Source organism: Solanum tuberosum, unplaced genomic scaffold, assembly GCF_000226075.1.
Source record: "Solanum tuberosum cultivar DM 1-3 516 R44 unplaced genomic scaffold, SolTub_3.0 scf00429, whole genome shotgun sequence".
Taxonomy (NCBI): Eukaryota; Viridiplantae; Streptophyta; class Magnoliopsida; order Solanales; family Solanaceae; genus Solanum; species Solanum tuberosum.
In genome coordinates this window covers 68,201-83,793 of record NW_006239358.1, presented here as the reverse complement: position 1 = coordinate 83,793, position 15,593 = coordinate 68,201, and the positions used below count along the sequence as shown (strand labels likewise).

Genomic DNA, 15,593 nt, shown 5'->3' with positions numbered 1-15,593 from the left:
AGAAGTACCATGAGTTGAAGAAAATACAACCCATAAATGAGAGAGAACACTGAAAACATATTAATCCATCCGAAATGAGACATTGAAGTATGTTCAAATCAGTTTTTTGTCAATATATATGAAGTGTTCATTGTGTTCATCAAGAGGTTAAACTTGTCATGGCTTGTTAATGTGTCTGATGCTATTGTTGTTGCTCTAGCTGAAGGTTGCAAGAATCTGGATGCTCTCAATTTAGCTGGCTGTGAATTTGTCACTGGTGAAGGCGTCCGTACTTTGACAAAGCATGGGTCATTGAAAGAGCTCATTTTGACTAGTTGTGAAAAGCTTAGTGGATATGATTTGGAAGAGTTGGTACTAGGATGTCAAACATTAGAATACATTGTGGTTGACAGAAGATTAAGGATGTGGGTACCTATGGAAGTGCAGGATAATATCATGAGAGAACACTGTTGGATAGATTGGAAATAACAGGTGAAAGGGGAGTTGAATGTCTCGTTTCGGATGGATTAATATGTTTCCACAGTGTTCTCTCTCATTTATGGGTTGTATTTTCTTCAACTCATGGTACTTCTAATGGAGAAAAGGAGTGACAATGGGTAAATGGGAATGGGTAATAGGGCATTGAATTAACCGGGTTATTCTAGAGGGGTCGGGTCATTGGGTTAAAATAGGTAATAGGGTTTTTTGTAAAATTCGGGTAATTTGGGTCAATTTTGGGGATTTCCATTTAATGAGGGGTAATTTTGGTGAAATTAGTAACGGAAGGGGTAAAATTGACTTCATTTTAACGGCGAGGGTAAAGTCAAACAATAAACCAAAGTTGAGGGGTATTTTTGACCCTTTTCCCATTTAAAAAATACTAAATCATGCTAAAAATAAGTTTAATAAGTATTAGTTACATTAATAAATATTTAAGAAAATTAAAATTAGATTATGTATTTTAATTGTCTAAACTAATGTAAAACTAAAGAATAAATATTCAAGATTATTGTCATTCTTAGTGTTGAATTGATTTTCTTTTTGTCATTAGTATTAATTTGATTTTGATTTAAGTTTTATTATAATTATCAACATCTATGAACTATAATCTTTATTGGATCATTCCGAATTTCTAAGTTTTAAACTTGAAATAATATATTAAAAGATAAAAACTATGAAATAGTATAAGAAATATTTTAAAATTATATCAAAGTACATATTTTTATGTATAAAATAAAATTTTAAAATTACATATATAATGTCGGGTTGGTTTGGTCTTGGGTTGGTTTTTTTAGTTTAAATCAAACCAACCCAAATATAGTCGGGTTTTTTTCTGGTTTGACTCGATTTGTGGTTTGTTTCGGTTTTCGGTTCGATTTTATACACCCCTAATTGCAGTAATGAGAGAATGCTAAGGTTGTATAGCTTGCTAAAAATAACTTTAACGAACAAAAGATGATATCCTGATAGAGAGCCTAACAATCGCATAGGTGACGTTTCTTGGAAGATAATTCATATAATGAAACAACTTTTGAAGAGATTTTCTCTCGATATTTTTTCAATGTACAATGATAATCCATGCTTTTCTTAGTACCTTTATGATTTTGATAGACCTTTTCAAAAGTGCCATTTCAACGGTTGATAAGTGCAGGATGAATCACTTAGTACGATATTTTATGTTGATAAAAGTACGAGTGAGGAAATGGCATCATACTCATCTGATGCTCCCGAAAATCATGGTATGTTCTTATTGTCTGCATCATTCTTTTACACCAAATAATTCGACATTATATGGTTTGCTTACTTAGCTTGTTTTAAAAATTTCAGATATCTTAGATGGACGATTATCAAATCGCCACTTTAACCACTGGGGAATGGTAATGATAGCTCCTTCTTGCACATGCTTGTTTTCATCAACTGTTTTGTGTCAATTTGGTTGCAACATGTGGTGCTAAAAGGAACTCAATGTGCTCAATTATTTTGGTCATTGTTTGCATTAATAAACGACATCTCCATAGAGTTGTTGCTTGTCAACATTGGCTTATCAAAGAAAAAATAAGGAATTGTTTATTGGTTTATTCTTAATGATGAAAGGATCCTATATTGGTTTGAGAAAGAATTAAATTTTTGATGTATCATTAGATTGCATCAATGGTTTTTGGCCTTTATTAACTTTGTGCCCTCCTCAACTCCTCTCTAAAGGAGTGTAACTTGACTATTGGGTATAGTATTCATAAGTAGTTTTTTTTTCACTGTCCCTTGATTTGATTTAATACGTTGTCTTGCTTTCTCTCTCTCACACATGTTCTCCATAGTAATTTTTTAAATGTGGCTATGGATTTTTATTGGTTTAGTGCTTTCTATTTCGAAATGTTTAATCTCTTATTCTCTTTTTGAAATAGGGAAGCAGCTCTTTGAAAAGTACAAAGCAGCGAAATATTTCTGGCCATAGACAATATTTTCAATATCCTTATGTGACTTATCTGTTCATGGTACAAACTACAAAGTACGAACACTGGTAGAAAAGTGATACATTGTGTTAATCATGTAGCATAAGATGGTGGATGGTTAGTAATGAGCCAATGACACATACTCTTGGGTTTGATTTTGCAAATGTATTAAAGGAAGCAATAGAAAAGTAGTCATTTCAGTAATAGGCAAGTGCAATATATATGGTGTCAAAAAATATGAAAAATCGATTGAGCAATCGAACCAAATCTTATCGAACCGATTTAATAAATTGTGGATTTTTGTTCAGGTGTACCGTGTCAAACAATTTGGATGACCTTTTTAATTTATAAAAGAAAATCGAAAAACTTTCGAACAGAACATTCTTAGTATGCAAATATATTTATATATAAACAATTTATTATATTTCATATAAATATATTTTCTAACATTTTTCAAATATAAATATATCCTAAATCTTTGGTGACGATTTTGGGCCTGGGCCTTTGTCCTTTAATTGTGAAGTAAAATTAAACACAAATAAATGACATCATAATTCACATTGTTGGGCTCGTGCATAGCACGGGCAATATTCATCTAGTCACAATACAAGTAATAATGACTTGTTTTTATTATAATTTTAAAAATATATATATAAAATTTCGTACACGTCATTAAACACAAATAAATAACGTGTGCTCTGATTTGTTTGTGAAGTCACTGGAACGTGAGTATGTTTATTTATTGGCTTAAGTCATCTACAGTGCTAAAATGTCCAACTGATTATACTGTTTTAAATGATTTAGAGGTAAATGCTTCTTTAAATGACTTGCTTTAGAAAACTTCTGAATAACATTTACCTCTAAATCATTTAAAATGATATAATCAGTTAGACATTTTAACAGTGTCTGATTGCCGAGCATGTTCATCAGACCGATCAACAATGATTGTTGGTGCTTTAGGTGTAACATCTACATCATCAACCTGAAAAAAAATGAATTTTAATTAGGTCTTTACAAAAAAGAAAAATTCAAACTATTAATACTATTACCAAACCTTCTCATATGTTTTTTTGTTGTTGATCGATTCCAACACCAAATTGAAATTTCCTTAAATCACTATTACCAAACCGCTCCTCCATCTGATATTGGATGATTATAATTTTTGATTTGTGTTAATTATACGTACAAAGTAATAATTGAATAAAAATTACTCTAAAGACTTCATATCAATGTTTTGAATTCATCACGCGAAATATTGAAATCATTTGACTTGCAACATGATGGTACACCAGAAGTGACAATAACTAGGTTTTTCCAGCTCAATATTTTACTCAATTCCTTGATAAGCAGCAGCATTAGCCCGTTGTTTCGCTTGACACTTCAGAGGTGGCAACTTCACTTTTTTGGGAACAGTTACAAGTCGTGGAGATTTCCTTAAAATAGGTTGTTTTGCAATAACCTTGGGTTGTGTCTTCATCTGATCGAGTATGAATGTCTTAATTTCTTCATAGGAGCTGACAAACCACTTTCAACTTTTTCTTTCCCTTTGTTATTGGACATGGTTCATCTGAATCAATTGCAGCTGCTATATGTTTTGAAGTTGCATCTGGTTCAACAGGCAAATCAAGAATCAAATTTTCCATTATTGGAGTTGCACTTATATTCTGAAAAATAAGCTGCAAAATATACACGTGTTCGTTCATCTTCACATATACATTTATAAACTTGAGCAACTGTATGATTATGCAATTGTATAAATATATAAACAGTCATTTGTATAATTTATAATTGATATAGATGTCTACAAAACAGTAATGCATACCGGATTATTGTCGTCTCGAAACATGCCCTTCGTGAAGTAATCTAGACGACGGAAATCCTTTTTCGTCTTCTAGGAATGTGGTCAGACACTTTAACATCAATTTCATTATCAAAGTCCGAACAACATTCATAAAACCAAACTTGAAAAGCAAGTGGAAAATCATATAATTAACCTGTAATACTTTCCATCATGTTTAACCTTGGTATGCAAATGTTGAATCAGTAAATCAAAAGGACATATAATTAACCTGTAATACTTTCCATCATGTTTAACCTTGGTATGCAAATGTTGAATCAGTAAATCAAAAGCCTTTTTACTCCATGGGTAGTCCATATATCTGTCCGATTCAACTAAATCAAAATCTTTCCATCAATTATTGTAGTTGTTGGTTCTTCAGAAAGAATAAATGTATGAATGAAGAACAAAACAACAAACTTCCGCGCATCATCATTGTTATCACCCCACACTTTGTTATTAAAATTATCAACTAACTGTTTCTTAGTGATGGGTTTTCCAGCATCAAAATACTGAAGAATAATCCTATTTGGTTCTTCGGTATTAAACACAAAATTGGACTCATTATCTGAACATTTTAGCCAAGATATAATAGCAAAGTCCCTTACGGTGAAACGAAGAGTTGTGCCATTTACATGTATCATAATGGCATCTTCTGAACTATCCACAATCTCCCTAAAAAACATGCACCTAATAAGCTGTGCTTGTACATGACATCTACAAATGCTAGTTAATTGAGAAAAACACATGGTTCCACTGAGTTTCAAATAGTTTTCCAACTAAAACATTCATTACTTCAACATTTGTATAACACTGCATGTGAGGTGTACGTGTTAGTTTGGTGTTCTTTAGTCTAAAAATTTAACACCTGAAAACAGATAATATAATCCAATTTAACTTTGACTTTCGAAAAAAGTAACATGACAATTAAAAGTGGATTGTTGGAGTAATACTTGTTCAGTTTATAAAAATTAATAAATAATTTATTATTTAATGTCTATTTTACCCATGCTATTATATACTATTCACTTTTTAATGTTTAAATGACTTATATTTAATGAGGATGATTTAGTAAAATTATCTCTATCATTTACTGCTTCTTATTTTACATGTCAAGTCAATAATAAACAATTATTATTGAATTAGCACATAAAATCTAATCCTTGTTTTCAGAGGCGTATCTAGAGGGGGTGCCGTGGGTTCACGTGAACCCATGCTCCCCTCTCTAGATCATATATAGTAGTGTTATATTTTTTTAAAAATATTTAAATATAGATGTGTGAACCCATGTTCAAAGTATCATATAATAATAAGATGATGATTAGGTGCACCTCTCTAACTGAGGATAAAAATTTAAATCTTATATCTATCTTGTCTTTTTGAGTAACACCACTCCAAGTGGTTATCGGTGACACTTTTGACGTTTCAACTAATTTTTCTTTTGTATTTTTGCCTTTAATCTTTCAAAATTTTCAAGTGTCTTACATTGAAAATTCCTAAAAAATTAAGCACTGTAAATTTTTTATATAATTAAATCAATTGTGTATATTAAAATTTAAAACTAATAGTATTATATATTTTGAATCTATAGTTTTTAAAATTTAATGGTTCATATTTAGAACCTAAAAGTCAAATGATCAAATTTATATTTAAGATACATTTCTTCGTAATCGTGTACCCATTTAACCGAAATCCTGGATACGCCTCTGCCTGAAAAGGAATACAGATACAGTTTTACTTAAATATTAATGTATAAAAGCAAAAGGCTTGTTATAACTAATACTTTTTATACAAAACTTACATACTGTCTATAACTTAACACATGTACAAATATAAAATTGTATAAGATCAAAAAAAATTAATTGCTATAAAACACCTATCTGTATAAACACACGTATAAAGAGAACAACTTTCATGCTTTATAAACATTTTTTTATTTATAGATATGTAAGCTATTATATATTATACAGAAAATTTCAATTGTATTATTGATTAAATTGTATATATAGTGATCACTTATATTACCTATTGTTATTTATACAATAACTTTGTATATGAAACCTAATTGCTATAAATATACCGATCCGTATAAACAAACATATAAATTACATACAATAACTAACTATAAGACTTATTATACAATTATAAACCATGCAAAATACCTGAACTTCTTCATGTTCGTCTTGCTACAATTCGGCAGAAATAACCTCTTCGATTGATTCTACCTGTTCATCGGAAAGATCAATTTCTTTTCCTTTCCTCTTCTTTGTCGAACTAGCATCGCCCTGATGCTTAATACCTCCCTCAACAATCATTACACCAATTTGCTTTGCTTTTCCACTGATTCCTTTCGATCTAAATGGGTCATTCTTATATTTGGATCCTAACCTCTCCAGTTGCTTTAGATCTAGCTATTGAACCTGCAACCTCCCCAAATTCCTGAGTTAGACCCAAAGAAAAGGATGGTTTTTCATCAAATTTTTGTCAATCTTGTTGCTGGAGTGTAATCATCCATTGTATACGTTCAACAACTGTATGAATGATTATTTGATGAGAAATATCATGAAAAAACTTTAACAATTGAAAAAAAGAAGCTTAAAATCAAATCGGTTATACACTTTTTGGCGGTACCTGAAATTTTTGAATCCACGGTTGATTGAGAGCGCAATGGAGAATATTTGAAATTCAAAACTGTTTTCATGGAGAGATTGTAGGAGAAGTTGAAGGGTCTAAGAGAGAGAAAGAAAAAGAGGTGAGTTGTATAAATAACTTCCGTTTTTTTCAAATTAATTTTTTTGTGGGACCCAATCATAGCAAGAAAAATGAAACTGTAGCTACTATGATGAATTAAATTAAAGGGAAAATGGTCTGAAAAATATTTAACTTTGGCCAAAATTATTGTTACGATATCAAACTTTATGGATGATCTTTTACTCCCTGCACTATTTAATAGTGTATTTTTAAAGGTATATATGTGCATACGTGGACACATTACTATTTATAATGATGCAATATTTATGATGTCCACGTGAATACATATATACATTTAAAATACATTATTAAATAGTGCGAGAGGGGGGTAAAATGTCCTTTCCAAAGTTCGATATTGTTACAATAATTTCAGTCAAAATTCAGATATATTTCAGACATTTTTCCTAAATTAAACTATAGCTATATATTTATTTTAAATAAAAAGTTTGTCATTTCCCAAGTATCCTAAATATCATAGATAATTAGTTTCTTTCTTTAAAAATAAAATCACTCGTCAGTACTCTATAATACACAAATGGTATATATATCAAACAATGATGATATCATTAAAAGACAAAAATTATTCCTACAGAAAGAAAACATTTGGTCTTCTATGATACCAACCTGCTACATACTCCCTCCGTTCCTATTTAGTTGTCCATATTTCCTTTTTTAGTTGTCCCTATTTAGTTGTCTATTTTGACAAATCAAGAAAGGACAACAAATTTTTTCCTATTATACCCTTATTTACACTTCTTGAAAATTGTAAAAGTGTATGTTGTTTCCCTCCAATTTATTTCACTTGAATTTAAAGAAGTGGTTGTAATTTTAAAGTGAAAAGTTGTCATAAGGGTAAAATTGTAACTTCACTGTGCTAATCATTGTTGCCTTAATCTGTGTGTCATTTCTAAAGTGAACAACTAAAAAGGGACAGAGGGAGTATTATATACTGACAAGTTATTGTAGATGTCAGATTAATTCCTTTAAAATATCACTCAGTCATCTATGAGGTTGAGGGGAATCATAGATGACTGAGTAGTATTTTTGTACCAATTCGAAAATAATCCGATTAAGAGCACAAATAATAGTTAAGAAACCTTGACCACCTAAAACAAGAATCAAGTTCTTGTTGAATTAGCAAAGATAAAAAATGCAACAAACTAAACTGAGATTTTATCGTGGAAAAACTCCTTGCTCAAGAGAAGAAAAATCATGACCTACACCTCGTAGAATTTTCACCAAAACTTCACCAACTCAAAGAACAACTTTAGATTACAACTCTATAATCAAAGGGACTAACTCTAGCACCTCACCTCAATAGTTCACTCAAACTGTTCAATGATTAGCTATAATCGTATACTCTACTCTCCAAAAAGCCAAACCCACTTCTTGTTACAAAAACCTCACAAACACACTTTGACACTTGGGACAATTGTCCCTAAACAATGGTTCTAAGTTGAAACAACACAAACTAAGCTTTAGATCTTCTTTCTTCTGTCATCTTGCTCTTCAGCACCATACTTGCTCTAGCTGCAAAGGTTCTCTCAATTTCTGAATTTGCAAAAGTTGTGGTTCTTTGCATAGATTAAACCCTTGTTGAATCCTACAAAAAAAATAGTTGTTTTAACTTAATTAGCTTTCTTTTTCTTATAAGGAGTCTTTTGCCTTTAATAAGACTTTCTTCTTTCCGGCTCTTTTGTTTGAGGTTTGGTACAAGCCTATGAACCTGGTTCACTTTGTCATTATCAAAATTTACTCAGAATATTGTCATGTCATCAAATAGCAATTGAACAAAGTCTAAATCATATTCTTCGTGGGATCTACTCTAACTTTCGTTAGATTCTATATTTGAACAACAACCGCTTTATACTTCTTTTAATAAGTGTAATTTGGGGTATCAATATTCATACCAGATCTGAAATTGATCCAGATGATCAAGCCTTTGTAGCTTGTTTTGTTTGATTTTCATTGTCGTCATCCTTGTTTTCCTGATCTTGCTTCCTATCATTGTTCATTCTTGTGTCCTTGTTTGATGGTTTTCTCATTATCTTTTGCATTTTTCTTGCTTCTTCCGATAACCTACGTAAAACCATCCTCATCTTGATTGTTGCTAATCTGAGTAGTATCACTTCTCTTACATTAATTCTCCAAGTGACCTTACAGATGACAATAAGAGCAGTACTATGACAGGACAAATTTCAGCCACACTCCATCTTCTCCCCCGTCAAGTCTGTTGAATCCCAACCAAAGTTGATCAAGTTTTGGTTTTGGCAGGTTAATCTCTACTTTAATTCTGGCCACATTGCCCCTAGATTTTGAGTATGTAACTTGGTCAGGGCAAACTACAGTTCCAATTAAACTGATCACCATTTTTGCGATAACATCCCACAGAAAAAGATGCCATGGCAATTGATGTATGAGCACCCAAACAACCACAATAGAAGTTTCTTTCGTAGGGGTGAAGTCAGCTGTCCGTTTTAAGATCTTCACCAATATGCACAAAGATCTTGGATTGTATGTGAATGTAATCCACTTCATTGTGAAATAAGTAAACATGACAAGGATCAAAGTATGTATGCTATTTTAACAGAGCCTTTTAAGACAAACTGACTGACAAATTTCTTTCTTATATCCTTCATAGAAGGGTTGCTTCTAACAAATTATCCAATCAAGGTAAACTTACAATCTTGAGCCAAATTAACAAAATAGTCTTTTGCTGAGAAAAAGACTGCAGGCCTGCCTAGATGAAATTTTCTCTTTACTTCTACATGGGGCTTGAAACAAGAGGATTATTCATTATCAATGAGGAGGTTTTAACGCGACAACCTAACAATCTTTAATACAATAATAGATTTACATTTTTCTCTATGAACATAAATGGACTTCAAATCCATCATCATACTTATATTGATGATATTGTTATGTTTTGTAGGGGTAGTGCAAGATCTAGTGAGGTTGTTATGAAGCAGATTAATTTTGTATGTGAGAAGATTTGATCATTAGGTTAATGGGAGATAATAGTATTTCTTTTGTTAATCTACTAAAACTTTGAATTACACGATCAACAAGATGAGGCAAGCTACAAGTTTTTCGGATAAAGGTTTCCCATTCAACTACTTAGTTTAGGAACAACAAAAGATAAGATTACTTTGATGGACTGATCACTAAAATTGTTAACAAGCTTAGCGGTTGGAATCATGGCATGGTAAACTTCTGTCATATGGAGTAAAACTAAATCTCATTAAACAAGTTTTACATGTTGTGCCAGTGTACACCTTGACAACTATGGATCCTTTAGAGGAAACCATCGAACTCATTAAGAAACACTTGGCAAGGTAATTTGAGGGTTCCTCTACTAAAAAGGGTAAGTATCATATATACTATCATTGGAGCTCATCAAAAAACTTGTGCAAACCTGAAAAGAGTGGTATTGGCATTGGAGTATTACAAGACATAAGTGATACATTTGCCACTAAAAGATGGTGGAACTTGAGGACTAAACATTTCATCTATGTTGCTTTTTACAAGTTAAAAACTACGACATAGTACATCTAATGTCTAGGAAAAGGGGAGATGGACAATCTCATGATTGGAGGAAGTTGAAGAGTATAAAATTGAAGGTTGAATTCAATATTAGTTGAAATTTAGAAAAGGGTGATTATAGCTTTTGATAGAATGATTGAACGGGTAATGAATCTATTCTATCTTAGTTACCTCAGCTCCGATCCAAAGTCCAATATGATCATCAAAGTTAGTGACTTCATTGAAGGAAAGAGTAGAAAGATGAAGAAATTGAATATCATCGTACCAGAAAGTACTATTAATGTCATCATTTTAGTGAACATAACAAAAGACGTCTAAAAAACTCTATAGGCAGTAATTTTTTTAATAAGAATGTGTGACAAATCATCACGACTCCCTACCCTAGAATGAGCTTTATAAACCATATGTAGAATAGAAAATTTTCATTTTATATATCATTCCTCTCTTAGAGATTGTTGAAAAAGAAATTACCTTCTAATGAAATTCTGACTGAATTTGGTAAACAAGTGTTAACTATGTGTAAATGTTACGAGTCAATGCACTTTGTAGAATTGGTGGAGGATTAAACCTCTCAATGGGATACAAAACTTTCTACTACACATAACTCTTATCATGGTCAACTTGGAGAAATATGGAAAAATACATGTCTTGTAGATATGAAGACCAAAGAAAATATTGGGGAAAAAGATGAAACATCTTTTTTTTTTTAAATTAAATAGCGCAATTGATAATTCAATTCGTCAATGCACTCATCACAATCAATATAGAGATAGAGGATTCCTTACTTATACTAGTAAGGCTGATATATTTGGATTAACCAGAGATAATGTTGACATTTGTTGAAGTTTAAAGTTCAATAATATTTAACATATATGATTGTCAAAAGAGATAACATAAATTATGAACTCACAGTCACAATTGTCGTAACATCCATGGATCATATCACTTTATAAGGAGCGGCTAACCAAATTATGAACATCTTAGCTAAAGATAAGTTGATCCACAGCTTTTAATCTTGATTGCAGCTCATTTGTTTGACCGCATGAACTTTCACCTTATTGGTGCCAACTTTCTAATCACCCTCTAGGGGAATCTTAATAGTTCATTTCTATGAAATTAGAAGACGCCCAAAACAAATAAATAAAAAAACAAACTATTTGTTGTCAATGATCATATCTTGGATCTAGGTCATCCCAATACCGTCATCATCCTAATTAAAATTGCACGATATTTTGCACAAACAACTTTATATATTTTAGTTAAGCACGATATTTTGTACAAATAACTTTTATATTTTAGTTAAGCAGAAGACGCCAAAAACAAATAAGGAAAATAACCAAATTAATTGTTATCAATGACCATATCCTGAGCTTCATCATCATCTCCGCCATCTCTAGCTTCAGATACATCGCCATCTCTAGCTTCTGATACATCGTCATCTCTAGCTTTAGATTCATCGTCATCTCTAGCTTCAGATACATCGTCATCTCTAGCTTCTGATTCATCGCCATTTCTAGCTTCGGATACATTGCCATTTCCATCTTCGGATACATCGCCATTCCCAGAAGCTTCCGGTACATCACCATTTCCAGCTTCAGACCCATCGCCATCTCCAGTTGCAGATACATCAAAATGTCTAAGCATTCTAATAGTTACAAACCTATTCTCGGAAAGTCTATTCAATTCTGTTATCGATACTGCTAGATCTGTAGTTTCTGCTATAATGGCAACATGAAAAACAAATATCACTCTAGCTTCCTGCATATCACTGCCACCATCATCACCTAATTCATCTTCATCACTTTCTTCATATGTCTTCTCACATTGTTCATTTACTGGCATTTTATACCTACAAATCGGACACGATCCATTGATCCCCAACCACTTGTCAATACAAATCGAATGAAAATGATGTTTACAAGGCATCTCCTTAGCTTCCTCGCCAAGTTCAAAATTGGACAAGCAAACAGAGCAATCAATCCCTTGACCTAAAATCTTAACCATCGGTATCGCTTCAATGGAAGCCATTGATGCAGGTAATTGCCCTTCCAAAATAGGTTCTGCATTGATAGGATGACCTTCGAGGAAGGAGATTGAGTTGTTTGTTGCGTCCACCACTGTCACAATATTACGTTCATCTTCCGGTGGTGGAATAGACCGGACGAATCGAAGTATATGATTATAAATCATTGATCTGACTTCAGTTTGGGTTAGGCCTTCGAGAGATGGAATTAACACCGATGCCACCTCCATATCTGGACCTATAGTTTACTGAATGTTGACGAGAGAGACAGAGGTCATTTTTTTTATTGAAGCACGGTGCTTGATTTATAGGGTTTATTGTTAGCTTTATGAGGAAGATTCTAGAGCTTAGGACTGGGCCCACATTGAGGCTCGATTTGGTCGTATTTGCACTGCACGTTCATTTAAAGGGTAAATGCATAAACATTTGCACTTGATTTGGTCTCTTATTTAGTATTTTCTATATTTGTACTAATCTAAAAATAATCACCTAATATATTTATTTTTATATTTTAAAAAGGAAAAGAAAAACAAAAGAGGAAAAGAACAATTAGTAAAAGAAGACTAAAAAAGAAAATGGAAGAAACACTTATCACCTATACGCTCCACGTGACTTCACTAAAAAATCATGGCACATATGTTTTAGTGAGGTCACAATGAAGTAAAAAGAAAGACTTTCATGGTATCTCAAGTAGGACTATCAAAATAAATCCAAGGGAAAAAGGACGAATTTACCCCCGAACTTTGATAAATGGTACGTTTATGCCCTCCGTTATACTTTGGGTCCATCTCAGCCCCTGCCGTCCAATTATCGGTACACACATGCCCCTCTTACTAACAGCCCCCTCATCTTGTACACGTGTCGTAATCCTAATCAACTATCCGTTTGACCATTATTTTTAACCCATAAACTAACAACCCGCCCTATAAACCCATACCCACCCGATTCCCTCTAAAATATCCTAAGTCAATTAAAAGACCCAAATCTTCCGAGTCTCGTTCCTATCTCACAATTCCTTGTACTGTAATCTGTTTAGTCTATGGAAGAATTCTCTTCATTTCATCATCACCATCTCTTATTTCTTCCGTTACTTCTTTTTCAATCTCCATTAATTCTACACCAACTCTACTCATTTCTCTCTATCAATTTTCAATTCAATCACTACAAAATCAAAAACACAAAAAATTTGAGAGTTGAAAAATGAGAATTGAGTGGAATAATTCAAATTTTGGAGGTAGAGATAGCCGAGATTTCTTTGCCGGATGTGGACTCTCTACCTCATTCTCGCCGGAACCAAATCTAGGACAGAATTCCGGCAACACCGGAATGTTCAAGTCAAAATCAGGGTGGTTGATTGTAGACCCCACGTCCTCCTCCGACGTAACTCTGACACTAGTGCTAACGCTACTGTTAGCGTTATCGCCGTTGTAGCGACACCGTTTGTGTCCTCCCAAAGCTTGTCCAGTAGGAAAACACTTATGGCAAATCAAACCCTCGTGAGTCCTTCCACTGCCATTACCGTTACCGGAGCTAGTAGTTCCGGTAGCGTTAGTAGTAGTTGAGGTAGTCGACTAATCATCTCCTTCGCCGCCACCGGCGATGAGTTTCTGATGACTAGCTTTATGTCCTCCTAAAGCTTGATAAAATCCAAATCCCTTACCACAAACCGAACACTTATACAACATCTTCTCCTCAATCTTCTTCGACGACGTGTGAATTTTCATCACTAACACCGACGGTGGTAGAGATCGTACCTGACTAACAGAGCCATCGCTCAGCGCAAGCATAATCAAACAAAGCGCCAAATATTCCTGTTCAGTCGACTGGCGATCCATACTCCGTGACCTCTTAGATCTCTCCCCTTTAGTCCAATTCTCAAGGTACCGAAGCTGCTGCTGACCTTTGCTCTCAAATTGAAATGTCTACGGATTTGAAGTACCTGTTGGAGGAATTCAAAGCTTCAAGGGCCATCTCAATTTTAGAGTGAATCGGGTGGGTATGGGTTTATGGGGCGGGTGGTTAGTTTATAGGTTAAAAATAATGGTCAAATGGGTAGTTAATTAGGATTACGACACGTGTAAAGGATGAGAGGGCCATTAGTGAGAGGGGGCATGTGTGTACCGATAATTGGACGGCAGAGGCTGAGATAGACCCAAAGTATAACGGAGGGCATAGACGTACCATTTATCAAAGTTCGAGGGTAAATTCGTCCTTTTTCCCTAAATCCAAATATAGATAACCTGCTTAATCCGTCCAAAATTTAATGAATTGGGCTCAAAAATGATTCTTCGATGAATTGCTCTTAAACCTTGAAACAACACCAATAAAGTATGAAATATCTAGACGAGTATGAGCCAAACAAATCAAACCTCCAACTATACTTCTAAAACTTCTTGCATTGGCAATTGCCCAGTACCATCTTCCTTCTGCAATTTTTCATTTATATTCATTGGTGTTGTGGTAGATTTACAATTGATAAGGCAAATTCTTTTAAGAAGATCTGATGCATATTTCTGTTGAGAAACAAATATTTTACCTTCTCCTTGTTTCACCTCAAGCCCAAGGAAGTAATGCAACAAACCCAAATCAGTCATCTCAAATTTATTCATTATACTAGATTTAAATTCAGCTTATTTTCTTAAGTACAAAGTAGGCTTATTTTCATTCCTTTCAAACCCATTTTGAACAAAATAGGAATTGATTTTGCTATACCAAGTGCGTGGCGCTTGTTTCAACCCATAAAGTGCCTTCCTCAGATGGTACACATTTTCCTCTTGGCTACTAATTTTGAAACCTTGAGGTTGAGCAACATAAACCTCCTCTTCTAGTTCACCATTCAAGAACGCTGACTTAACATCAAGTTGATGAAATGACCATTTCAGTTGAGCAGCCAAGGCTAAAATTGTTCTTACCGTTTCAAATTGAGAAACATAAGAAAATATCTCCTCAAAATCAATACATTTCCATCTACATGATACCTTGTTTTGAATATCCAATTCAATCCAACAAC

At 33.3% G+C, this 15,593-nt stretch overlaps 1 protein-coding gene, 2 long non-coding RNA genes and 1 pseudogene across 4 annotated transcripts; 1 reads left to right on the top strand and 3 right to left on the bottom strand.

Annotated features, from left to right (window-relative positions):
- The first annotated feature begins 1,379 nt into the window (after positions 1-1,379).
- LOC107058102 (uncharacterized) lies at positions 1,380-2,719 on the top strand. Of its 2 annotated transcripts, XR_001471768.1 has the most exons (3): positions 1,380-1,718; positions 1,807-1,856; positions 2,382-2,719. It is a non-coding gene; the product is annotated as an uncharacterized lncRNA (long non-coding RNA). The 2 variants fall into 2 exon arrangements; XR_001471769.1 differs by lacking the exon at positions 2,382-2,719 and having other exon boundaries at positions 1,807-2,114.
- Positions 2,720-5,927: 3,208 nt separating this feature from the next.
- LOC107058101 (uncharacterized) lies at positions 5,928-6,982 on the bottom strand. Its single transcript, XR_001471767.1, has 3 exons — positions 6,898-6,982; positions 6,429-6,797; positions 5,928-5,976 (listed from the first exon to the last, which is right to left on the bottom strand). It is a non-coding gene; the product is annotated as an uncharacterized lncRNA (long non-coding RNA).
- Positions 6,983-11,872: 4,890 nt separating this feature from the next.
- Positions 11,873-12,846, bottom strand: LOC107058100 (E3 ubiquitin-protein ligase Os04g0590900-like). The gene has a single exon (XM_015303423.1). It carries the CDS (start codon positions 12,811-12,813, stop codon positions 11,902-11,904), a length of 912 nt encoding a protein of 303 aa, XP_015158909.1. The 5' UTR covers positions 12,814-12,846; the 3' UTR covers positions 11,873-11,901.
- An 811-nt stretch (positions 12,847-13,657) lies between these two features.
- Positions 13,658-14,554, bottom strand: LOC102598458 (zinc finger protein ZAT10-like; annotated as a pseudogene).
- Between the last annotated feature and the right edge of the window lie 1,039 nt (positions 14,555-15,593).